Raw genomic sequence first — 13,025 nt, 5'->3', positions numbered from 1 at the left:
GTTTGCTAAAGCAAGCGGTTTCATCTCCTTCTCCATGGACAACCAACAGCAACACGAAAGGGCTGTGCAATTTTATAGCATGGCAGGATTCCCAAAGATCAAGGAGATTATACCCATGTGATTCTACATGCTTCATTGCTCAATGCCATTACCGACATAAATAGAAAAACAATCCACTCTCTCAAATAGGACAGTCCGTGTAATTATACATTGGTGTTCTATGTAAGAGATGATATTGAAATTGCAAAGATTAATGACAATTGTTTTAGGTCAATCCAGTTTTTAGTTGGTGCAAATCTTCAGATAAAAACTACCCCAATTCACCATTCATTGCAACGATTCAACTATCTCATTCTAAGAGGCCATGAGAATAGTGTGCAGAAAAGATAGAATATTGCAGTAGTGCTGTTCTAAGGTTAGGTTTGAGCTTGTCATTGAGGCAGAAGAAGGGATTTTTTCATCTAACCTATTTTCTCAAATTGAGTGTTTAAAACTGTTAGTAGATCCAAATGTTTAATTTCATCTCTCAGCTTGTTAAACACTTCACACTGAATCACTTCTCATCTTCTCTCACTATGACCTTTTTTTCACTGCCATAGTAGAAAATATTTTGTGTATCTCATCTAAGAAATTTGAATATATTTATTTTACCAAATACTGATTTCATCTGTAGAGTTTTTTTACCTGCTTTTAGGGCTGGAGTTTGAGCGCTGGCTGAACGCATCTGGACCCCCACTGTTGGAGCCAGATTTGTCTCCAGGATCTAGTTTGATTAAACCAGTGGAAATTTTGTACCAGCTCTGGAGCTCAGAAACTCTCGATGGGAACCATATTACAGACATTGATATTTCCAAATGGAAAACTTTCCAAATAGTCCACCTGTTGGACAAACTCCTGGACAGATCTCCACTGCCTCATGGTAGGATAACATGCTTGTTTAACTAGTTTTATTAGATCTCATTATGTATAAATAATTTTATTAGTGTTCACACATCTTAGCAAATGTTTTTGTTTGAAGTGCGCACATTTTGCTTTAAAAGAGGACCATGCTTGTCTAAATACCTTAGTGATCACTCCTCTGTAGAAATGCAACAATTGGAAAGTATAATAACATGTAAATCTTTTTATTTAGAGACATAATTTTGTGCCTCAAAATTTTATGGCACTTAATTGTTATTGTAGGGAACTGTAATGTAAACCCCATCTCCTCTGAGTGATGAATCCAAAAGGTCTGCAATGAATCTGATCTGGTTATTGTATAGCTCATGGGACTTGTATAGTGAAGAATTCTGATCCAGGACAGGTTAGTATGTTGCAAAGATTCTAATTCAACAATGGAGGGATATTTTTCCTGTTCCATTCTAGGCCACTGTTTCTTCAGCAGAGAAGGCAGAATAGTCTGAGCCATAGATTCCTTTGTGACAGCTGTCAAGTCTGCTTTGTGGTCACTTTGTACAAGGTATGATGTGAACAAAACATATTGTTTAATCTAATTTTTCCATGTTTGAGTCTGAATGCCACACGTTTTCCTTTGTTTCTCATCTCCTTTTCCTGAGGTCTACTGAATCCTGCTGGAATGTGGTCCCATGGGTGTTGTCTGTTTATCAATACTTTACCCAAGTGATCATTTTTCACTTGTAAATCTAGGCAGTGAGTGACAGCAGCCTATTTGATCCTTATAGGTATCTCTGCAGCCTGACCTTACAGCCACATGCTTGTATTTCCAGCAGGGGTCGCTGGATAGCAATCAGGGTGAGAAGGCTGGCTAATTTCTTTTTCCCTTCCCCAGCCCATGGGCTCTGAGGCCAATGGAATACATCACCCCCCACATCCTCTCCATCATCAAGACCTCTTATTTTCATCTCTGCAATGTTGCCCGTCTCCTCCCCTACTTCAGCCTCTTTGGTGCTGAAATTCTTATCCGTGCTTTTGCCACCTCCAGCCGTGATTATTCCAATACTCTTCTTGCTGGCCTTCCTTTATCCAGGCTCCATAAACTCCAACTTGACCAAAATGCAGCTGCCCAGATTCTGTACCACACTAAGCCCTGTTTACCCATCACACCTGTGTTCACAGACATATACTTGCTTCCTATTCCCCAATGCATTGAGTTTAATTAAAACCTTGCCCACAACCTCAAGTCCCTCTATGGCCTCAGCGCACGCTATTTCTGCAACCTCTGCCAGACTTATTTTCCCTCCTATATGCTTCAGTCTTCTGATTTTAGCCCACAGTGCATTGCATCTTCATTTGCCCCATCATTGGTGGCAGAGCTTTCAGTTGCCTAAGGCCTGCCTTCTGGAATTTCCTCCCTAAACCCTTCCCCCTTTCTACTTCTCCTTCCCCCATTAAACATCTTTGCAAAACCCATCTTTTTGTCTAAGCTTTCAAGTATCCCTCTTAAATTTTCTCCCTAAAGGTGTTCCATTCCTGATTTGTCATGCTGCTTGTCCGACATCCAGTACAGGATGAGCAGAAATTTCTTCCCAACTTTGTGGCAGGGACTAAAGCCATTGCCTTTGGTCCCTGCCACAAACTCTGTTCCCTAGCCACCGACTCGATCCCTCTCCCGGGCCACTATCTGAGACTGAACCAGACCATTCGCAACCTTAGTGTCCTATTTGAGCCAGAGATGAGCTTCTCACCACATATCCGCTCCGTCACCAAGACCGCCTACTTCCACCTCCGTAACATCGCCCATCTCCGCCCCGCCTCAGTTCATCTGCTGCTGAAGCCCTCATTCATGCCATTGTTACCTCTAGACTTGACTATTCCAATGCTCTCCTTGTCAGCTTCCCATCTTCCAACATCCATAAACGAGCTTATCCAAAACTCTGCTGCCTGTGTCCTAACTTGCACCAAGTCACGTTTACCCATCACCTCTGTGCTTGCTGATCTACATTGGCTCCTGGACTGGCATCGCCTCAATTTTAAAATTCTCATCCTTGTTTTTGAATCCCTCCATGGCCTCCCTATCCCTATCTCTGTTATCCCCTGTGGCCCTAAAAACCCTCCGAGATCTCTGTGTTCCTCCAATTCTGGCCTCTTGCGCATCCCCAATTTTAATCGCTCGACCATTGGCAGCCATGCCTTCAGCTGCCTAGGCCCTGAGCTCTGGAATTCCCTCCCTAAATCTCTCCGCCTCTCTACCTCACTCTCCTGCTTTAAGACGCTCCTTAAAACCTACCTCTTTTTACCTCTCCTAGTAGCTCCTTATGTGGCTTGTTTGATACCGCTCCTGTGAAGTGCCTTGGGACGTTTTATGACATTAAAGGCGCTATATAAATGCAAGTTGTTGTTGTTAGTACTATTCTGTAAACTGCTTGGGCTATTTTCTAAAGTAAAGGCACTATGTAACTTCAAGTTGTTGTTCTCGAATCCATTTTAGCCACTGGAGCTATTGCATGAGATGTCTATTTGAGAGGTGTATTCAAACTACCGGTTGCTGGTACGTGTAACTTTAAGACCTGTTAGCAGAGGTCTGTATCATATGGTATGACTAATGTTCAGTGGTAGATATTTTCCCCTCAATATCAGGGAAATGGTTTTTTGAAGGCTGTGCACTTAATGCAGATTGACAAAATGGTAAAGCAACCTCACAAAAGAGTGCACTTTTATGATTAATTGGCCTGACAGTCTGTTGTGTTATGTGCTTTGGCACAAATCTTGATTGTTTTACTGCAAAAACAATCTGTCATAGTGGGAATAATAAAGAAATTACTGGTTCTAGTTCATGACAGTTCAGCAGATTCATTGGGAGGAGAAGAAATAAAAGGCGATAACAGTTGTTCATGAGCACAATTTTGTTCTGTCCATTTAGAGAGCCAGATCATGTACATGTTGACAAGAAGCTAAGATAAACAAATGGGACGGAGAATGTAATACAGAGAGAACCATCCAAGTGAGCTGTAGGGATTATCGATACTAACACTGCGGATACCTAAATCAAATCAATAGGTGTGGTTATTATTACTGTAAGGAAAGGGTTAACTAAACTGTCTTGAAGCTTCTTTATGTTGTAGTAATAACTTTTATATTTTGCCTATTAAGAGAGTTTCTGTTAGAAGAATAAACATGCAATCATGAGACAGGCTTGCTTTATTTTTAATAAATGTGTGTTTTAGCAATGTTTCAGTTTAGACTGTGGGAATTAACAATTGTACCAAGCAGAGACAGTCTTTACCTGATAAGAGATTCAGCAGCGTATAAACAGACTTCCTTTGAGATAGAGACAGAATGGCTGCTTCTACCCCCATACATCGTTCAGCTTTTTAGGGAATCATGAGATAAGTGACATTTTTATGGCAGTTAAATGTGCTCCCAGGATATAATGAGCTGAGATATGTTTTGACCATCAATTCGAGAAGTTATAATTTCGATTGATTCTCGAGGCCTATCATTCACGTGGGATAGAAATATATTCTAGAGATATTAACTCCTCCAAGGACACATCTGCGTAAGGAATGTGATCGTGATAACGTCGTCTGTAGGGGGATTTTGTTCATTAATTTCTCTGTAACTGTCTCCAGTTTAACGATTTGATTGACAGTTGAGTCAAGGTAGCAGAATGGATAGCACAGGTAGCAGAATGGATAGCACAGGTAGCAGAATGGATAGCAAGCTGGCAACAAAACAAAGACTAGGGCATAAGGATGTTCCACAGGGATCGGTTTTGGGACCACTGTCGTTCATAATTTACATAAACGATTTGGACTCTGGAATCGGAAGTACAATTTCAAAATTTGCAGACGACACCAAATTGGGGGGTATAGTTAATACAAAGGAAGAATGCGTCAAAATGGGCGTGTAATTGGCAAATGAATTTCAAAATGGATAAGTGTGAGATACACAAATCACTAAAAGTAGCAATGCAGGTTAATATGGCAATAAAAAAGGCAAACCGAGCACTGGGCTTCACTTCTAGATGGATAGAAATGAAAAGCAGAGAAGTTATGTTAAACTTGTATAGAACCTTGGTTAGACCACGCTTGGAGTACTGTGCACAGTTCTGGTCTCCATATTATAAAAAGGATATTGAGGCATTGGAAAAGATGCAAAAAAGATTCACAAAGTTTATACCAGAACTGATTTGATATACTTATCAGGAAAGGCTGAACAGGTTGGGGCTCTTTTCTCTAGATAAGAGAAGGCTGAGGGATGACATGATAGAGGTCTTTAAGATAATGAAAGGGTTTGATAGAGTAGGCATAGAGAAAATGTTTCCATATGAGAGGGAGTCCAAAATTAGAGGTCGTCAATATAAGAGAGTCACTAATAAATCCAATAAGGAATTCAGGAGAAACTTCTTTCCCCAAAGAGTGGTAAGAATGTGGAACTTGCTACCACAAGGAGTAGTAGATGCATTTAAAAGGAAGCTAGATAAGCACACGAGGGAGAAAGGAACAGAAGGGCATGCTGATAGGGTTAGATGAAGTAGGGAAGAAGGAGGCCCATGTGGAGCATAAACGCTGGCATAGACCAGTTGGGCCGAATGGCCTGTTTCTGTGCTGTAGAATTGATGTTAAGTGAAGCTATAACAAGGTTTGGGGAGTTGTACTCGTTACAACTAAAGTTATTGATAAGGGACATGGGAATGGGATTATGTAATGCTATGAAGCATGCAAGTTGTCACATACTAGTTGTGAAAATATGTGTCAGGAGAGGGACCTCGAAACTCAAAGGTTTGGCCAACCAAGTATACCGAGCTTGGAACTGTGTTTTGAATTTCCCAGCGAACTCGCATTGTTTTGCCGTAATTGTTGCTGTTAAGTGTATGTTTAATTATTGTCAATAATAGTTATTACTGTATGCTTAATTCCTGTGAATAAAAACAATAAATGCTTTGAACCCTATTATTTTGGTGATAACTATGTAATTTATAGGTAAGACCCCCAGTTATTGTTACTCATTGGCCCAATGGGTTTTGAGTAGCTGGGTGATGGCTGACTCTGTCCATTGTGGAGGTAGTCTTAGCAAGTAAACACCCTTCCAGATGTGAACATCAACCAGCAAATTGCTGTGAATCTTAGTTACTGTAAAAATTACTCTGATTAATACTAAGAAAATTAAAAATAATTTAAATGTTAAAGATGGTGTCAAATGAAAAATGTCGGTTTGTGGCTTAGTTAGTTTCTAAGCATTCCTTACTATTTTTATATGTTGAGGTCAGGCTGAGATTAGAATTGAAGGTGAATCCAAACATAAGCCAGCACTGCTGCTATGAATTTTCTGTCTAGACAGGTTACTATACTTTCTGGAGTAGAAACAGCTTCAAACATATAGATTTAAGCCAAATTTCTTAAATGGCAAGGACATTGGTTTGGAGCAGAAAAGCTGAAGTCAAATTTAATGTCTAGTTTTCCTTTCTCTTTTTGTCTTGTCAGAAGTCATGATGAAGCTATCGAAGAATTACTCTGCGCTGCTCGATTCAATGAATGCTGAAATAAGAATTAGATGGTTACAGATTGTAGTCAGAAATAACTACTTACCAGATTTCTACAAAGTGCGACGATTCCTGGAAAACCATGTAAGACACTTAAAAAGCTTGATATTACAGAATGACTTGGGTGAAGGTTAACCTAATCAAATAATTATCCAGTAGTTAAAACTACCGAAGATGCCGATGATCATAGTTCACAAAATACTTTTGAAAAGCATTTAGCTGAGTAACAATGATGTTTATCAATATGGCGGGCTGCATTGTAAATAGTTCTCAAGCTCCAGGCACTTACAATGTAAAGTTTTAGAACTGAGTGGGAGGTGGAGGAGTTTAGGGAGGGTATTCCAGACCGTGAAGCCTAGATGGCAGAAGGCATGACTGTCAATGGTGGGGCAGCGTTGCACAAAAGGCCTCCGACTCTGGCCTTGTCTATCTCCCCTGCCCTTTGCCCCACCATCAGTGGCCGTACCTTCAGCCGTCTACGCCCCATGCTCTGGAATTCCCTTCCTAAACCGCTCAGCCTCTTCACCACCTTCTCCTCCTTTAAGAGCCTCCTTAAAACCCACTTCAGGGGTCACTGAAGAATCTTCATGCATTTTTACAGAATTCAACAAATTATTAAGTATAGGACAATGAAAGAGAAAGTATGTTAAAGTCTTTAAATTAATTTTGCCAGCTGCTTTTGTACCAAAAGGGTAAAACCTGAAGTCTTCCTAATGTGTCCTATTTATTGCCTTTATTTTGTATTTAATTCGACAGCCAAGAAGCCCACTAACTACTCACATTGCATCTCTTCCAGACCTCACGAATGTACACTGGTCCTTTGTATGAGGATCTGTGTGCAGGAACCATGAAGGCCATTGCTATGGAAACCTTTTATCTGACTCAGAACAGACTGCATGTGAACTTGAGGAGAGCAATCCAACAGATTTTTGCACACAGTGCTAACCCTGCTGCTGTTATGACACTGCTTGAAGATAAACCATCAGATACGTCAAACCCCATCTCACTCAGGGATGTGAATGTCTCCGCGTAGCTGATCAACCTATGCCATTACAGGATGGATCTAACTAAATATCTGAGGTCACTTACATGAGAACCTAACAGCTCCCTCAGCTGAAATGTTTCCAGTTGTGACTTTTTAATTTAATCAACATCCCAGGATTTACGCTGGTTACCTTAAGGACCTCTTCCAGGGAATGAAGAAGCCTAAACCAGCATTCCAAAAATGTTTATTACAAGATAGTATTTCATTCAAACATTGGCCATATAGTTATAATAGTAATCTTGTCACTCTTGAGTGTTTGATACACATATGGGACATGTAGATTCTAAGATTATAGTCCGAGAATCATTCATTGTTAATCCAGGCACTCTGAATCTTCAGTGAGGAGAGCAGCTTGAAAGAAAAGACAGCATCTCAGCTCCGGCAAGTTAATTAATACAGTGCAGAACCTGTTGGTGCTAAAGAGGTAATCAGCAAAAGGCCTGCTGTCAAATGGTTGGTTCTAATGAAATGGTTTGTACAGTGTTGGTTGGTTCTGATGAGTTAGTTACACAATGCCTACTGGTCATGATGCATTGCTTAATGCAACAGGAATTAACGAGGACAGAATCTGTTACTTCTGATGAGTACATCAACACAAAGCGTGCGAATTCTGATTTTGCCAATGCAGGAGGATTAATTAATAGAGCCTCTTGTTTCTAATAAGTTAGAGGGTACAAGTTTGTAAGTTAAAATGAGTTTTTCAATACAAATTTGGTTTGTAACTTGGCCAATGCAAGCCTTGTTAGTAGTAATGTATTACTCGTTGCAAGGTCTGTTGATGCATTAGTTGGCATAAAGTATGTTGTTTCTTCCAAGGAAAGGAGGTTTCACCAGTAACAAATTGAGACCCAATTAAATTCATTACACACATTTCAGGTAGGCTAGAGTCCAACCTAGGGTGCAAACTGAAGGATAGAGATGTGAAACTAATGACTGAAATGCTTCACATCTGGGTTGTTTCAGAGTATTTTCTGTTAAACCCTTTGCACTTTGTCTAAAAATGATTTAAAATGAGTTTTCTTTTCCCTTTACTTTGTACTATGAATAGAAATGTGTGTTTATTCTGTTATATTATTCTCTGGTATTCTACTTCACATTCTTGCAGAATATAATTTTTACAGTAGAATTATTGGAAGAATGTTTCTGAGAAAGTAAATGGGCTTCTGAATTCTTGGAGTTCATTTTCTTGCAGTCCTTTGAAACTGAAAATTGTAATGGAATTAGGCACTTGATTGTTTTATCCAAATTAGTCAACCGTTTTGTTACAGGGTATAATATTAAAAAGTATCATCAGAGTGATGGTCTTTTTTAAAAAAAGGAACGTTTTCACTAATGTTCCAATGAGTCATTTTTAGTGTTAATCCATAGGACAAGCCTTCATTTTAAATTGCTCCTCGTGTAGTGGAGTCCAAGAAATTGCATCTGTAATCCAAGCACCATTCTCTTTCAATTCCATTGTATTTCTGTTTCAAGTGTAACAATTTTGGCAAACTAAGTGGGTTGATAGGTGGGTCTGAGTATTTAGCTGTCACTCTGTGCTGGAGCAGAACGTTATGGAGCTAGGTTGGGATGTATTAAGAGTTCAACGTTGGTTATTGCCTTCGTTTTCTACTAGTTTAGGTGCCCAGTTGTGGTTCAGAGGTAAGGTAGGATATTGTACAGTTGGTTATGATTAGTGCTGTACTAATGTTGCAATCTTGACTGTTGCCTACAATGCTGCTCATTTAGGTGCCTGATTGTAGTCCTGCGGATTAGTAGAATGTTATAGATTTGGATTAGTGTTTGGGTTCACTTAGCCTCTGGTCCTCATCTTGATGATGGGCAATATGCTTTGCCATGACTGTAAATGTTGGAATTAGCAACTACACCCTTGAGCATGATCCAGGTGATGAAGACAAGATGACATTGTGAGACTTGTTGTTAATGTGAACACTGGAAGCACTTCAGAAAAAAGTCCAATTATTCTGATAAAATTTTGTACTTTTTCCTGCTTTTTGTTTAAATGTGTTTCACAAGTGTATGCAAAAAAAAAATTTGTAAAGGGGCCAACAACTGTGTTATGGATTTGCACCAAAAACTTGTATGAAAGTGTTTAACTGGCTGTACCTTTCTCAGGAAGTGCAGCTAGTGGTGCCTTTCTCAGCAGTATTCTACTGATTTGTAGTCCATAAGCTTTTGTTCCTTTTTAACAGAAGCCTCATAATACCATGTTTAGTAAAATTAAAGAAAACACTTCCTCAGAAAATATATTGTTAATTGTTTACAACAAAAAAAATTCTGTAAGTCGGAACTATTTTATAATGTCCCAAATAATACACTTATCTTAGTAACGCAAAATGGTTTAGCTTTGTTCTTTTTAAGAACCACAATGTTTTGCATGGCGTCAAAATATCGTAAGATAAGAATTATATTTTTCCCGAGACCGAAGAAGCTATTTACCAGACATCTTGTGTGGAAATTACAGTTTTCAGGTTTATATTTTTCACTATGTTCATTGATAACTGATGGAGACTAAAATAAAAATGCAACAGCAGTTCTTGTGAAGGATACACACCCAAAATATCATAACATGTTTTTACTCTTCACAGATGCTAACTGACCTGCTGTGTATTTCCAGCATTTTCTATTTTTATTTCAGATTTCCAGCATTCACAGTTTTGTCTTTTATTTGTACTGATGAAACAGTATTTTTATTAACCAACTAAAAACATAGAAGCATTCTGACGTCTACAAACTCTTAAAGCTGAAGTGAACTATCTGAAACCATTTTTAAAAAGGCTGGTGGTAACATTTTATTTTATCGAAGTGTTTTGCAAGTCCTCATAATGTGAAAAATATGAGTTTGTACAAAAATAAACAAGAAAGTCTTAATTTAGTGGGTGAGGGCTCCCAAACTGATTTAGACAATGCCACTATTTCAACAACATAAGAACAGACAGGTTTATTTCAGCTACCTGCCTCTGGATCATTACTTGATTAAAGTGTTTGTATGTGCATGGGGAAGTAAGACAGAGCAGACTGAAAAATGATTGTTCTGACTAAGAAGGAACAAAACAGACTACTGGACTGAAGTTGCTTTGTGAGGCAGTGGAAAAAGCCTGCAACTGAAGTTAAGTACTTGAAAAGAAATTGTTGGAGAACATGTGAGTATAATGGGTTGAGTTTGATTGTACGGTCATAGCTTCAAATGTTTTAATTGGACTTGCACCAGAACTTTTTGTATTGAAAATGAAAATAGTTCAGTAGGAATAAAACCTTATGCAATGGATGTATATCTTAGCAACGGAGACCAGAACTGTACATTGTATGCATTAAATCTCTCAATTCTGTATTTTGGGCAATTTAGAATACCAATTGAATTTTTTTTATCATTTCTTTCCTTCGGTGATATGGATAGATAGGTACATACTATTTGTCGAGTTACAGAACATTGAATCTTTTTCCTTATTTCCTTATGCAGCACATGCCTTTGGATAGGCCCATCATCACCATGTAGAAATGATTAAGCCAGTGTCCCTTTGATATTTATATACCCTGGAGTCATGAGACCTGTCATTCTCATACTGCAGATTCTTGTAGCTCTCCTCATAGGAAAAGGTCTCAATGTTCTTTATAATTTGTCAATTTCAGTTTGGAAAGCTTCGATATCGCCTTCCTTTCAAATTGGACAAAGTTTTTTTTTGCAGAATTCAATGTGTCCTGGTGTTTGCTTCAAATTTTACAAATTCTGTTGTGCAGCTTCTTTAGCCTGAAGACAGGACTGCCCATTCATCCACCAAGAGTCAGTTTTTGGAAATGGGCATGTAAATTAAGTCTAACAAGGGGTGCAGGTTCTCCAAGTCATCATGCACTGTGATTAGCACAGGAGGACATTTTATTTGGTCACAGGATCAATCCATTTTAAAGATACATATGGGGTGATTTTTGTGTCTACTGACCTGTTTCGCATGGGGAGCTTGATTTGCACTGGCAGCTCGTTGACCACATTATCACAACGTCCCTGAACCAAGACAGACACAGGTTCCCTGCTGACTCCTCCAAGCAGCTGCTGTTTATGCCCTACCCGTGAATCGCGCTCCAAATGAAAATCGCTCTCCATTGTCTTTGTGAAAAAATGTTTGATGCAAGGAAGAAATGTCAAAAGATTGATGTGGTTTTGCCATCATTCAGTCTCTTGCAAGCGAAACGATGGTGTATTTCTCATCATCTGGGAAATATAGGCAGTTTGTTTTGCATCAGTTGTAGGGAAGATACTTGAAGGCATTATTCGAGAATTCTATTGGGAGCAATGTTCTTCATCATAAATTAGTTGGATGAAGGCATTAAAAGAACAATTCTCATGGTTGTCGATGACACAAAAATATAAGGAACATAGATCTAATAATTAGGGTATAGCAGATTTAGATGCATTGGGGGAATGAGCCTGTGTGTGGCACATATCTTTCAATTTGGATAAATACAATGTAATTCAAGACACATGTATACCATGCAGTGATAACAGCTAAACGTTATGGATCAGGATAGAAACCTGTGGGTCATAGTGGATTAAACGTTGAAGGTCTACAAGTAGTGTAACAAGGATATGGGGGAACCAAATAGCATTTACACGTGTATTGTTAACATTTACAATTTAATGATCTCATTCACATCATTTATTCAGCTAAAGAGAGAGATTGTAATCATTTCAAATAACTTGTATATTCAATGTAAAAGAATAATGCAAATCAAAATCTTGGTACTGAATTTAGCACGGTAGAATAATGCAGTGCAATATAGGGTCTGGGAGATGAATACATTCAATCTAATTAATTTGTGCTGCTGCTGCTCCCCCAAAGAAACATATTTGAGAAACCTTATTTCTACCTGAGAGGGGATTTTCCTGCTGAACAAGCACCTACTTAAGACCTATCATGTCTCGTCTCACTTTCTTACATGATGTACGCTTTATAGTTCCAAAACATGCTCTTTGTAGCGGCCTCTCATTATAACTCACATTGTTTGTGCCAGGATACACGAACGTGCATTCTATCACCATAACGCTCTGCTCTTTGAAAATTCATTTGAAGAGATTAAACCTACAGCATTGGCCTAATTATTATTCTCATAACCTCCATCAGCATAATAACTAATATGCAAAGGAATTTTTAGCACTATTAAACTCATTGTTTAACTTCTTTAGCCCTGTAACTACATCTGATTATTTACCAGAATCATTTTTATTATGTGAACCAATTTTGAATCATGTTCCACTTGTGGCACAGACAACTCAATTGTAACTTCGTTTGAATTACCAGGTCAGTCTACTCATTCGATTTAAATAATATCTTAGACTGTTGCAATGTATCCTTTATGTAAATACATTTTGACATATAGAACTTTGTTTATTCTTCGAATCTGTTTCAAACTTATTTAGAAAAAGAAATTGGTGAGACTGACTTGAAATGTGAGATTTGTCAATTTTAGGACTGCTTTATTTTGAATATGAAGTTTAAGCTGTTTAGAACTTGTATTGTGTGTTCACAAAACATTGTGAGTTTA

At 38.5% G+C, this 13,025-nt stretch overlaps 1 protein-coding gene across 2 annotated transcripts in view; it reads left to right on the top strand.

Moving 5' to 3' along the window:
* Nucleotides 1–9,824, top strand: part of rnpepl1 (arginyl aminopeptidase like 1) — a 68,943-nt gene extending 59,119 nt beyond the window's left edge. For both annotated transcript variants that reach the window (XM_067995197.1, XM_067995196.1), the window contains 3 exons: nucleotides 695–919; nucleotides 6,384–6,526; nucleotides 7,239–9,824. In XM_067995197.1, the coding sequence (XP_067851298.1) occupies nucleotides 695–919; nucleotides 6,384–6,526; nucleotides 7,239–7,475 (605 nt within the window). In that variant the 3' untranslated portion in view covers nucleotides 7,476–9,824. The remainder of the gene's footprint in view (nucleotides 1–694; nucleotides 920–6,383; nucleotides 6,527–7,238) is intronic.
* The last annotated feature ends 3,201 nt before the right edge of the window (nucleotides 9,825–13,025 follow it).

The sequence above is a fragment of the Heptranchias perlo genome, chromosome 13, assembly GCF_035084215.1.
Source record: "Heptranchias perlo isolate sHepPer1 chromosome 13, sHepPer1.hap1, whole genome shotgun sequence".
NCBI lineage: Eukaryota > Metazoa > Chordata > Chondrichthyes > Hexanchiformes > Hexanchidae > Heptranchias > Heptranchias perlo.
The sequence above is the reverse complement of the archived record's forward strand: the minus strand, read 5'-3'. Positions and strand labels throughout refer to the sequence as shown.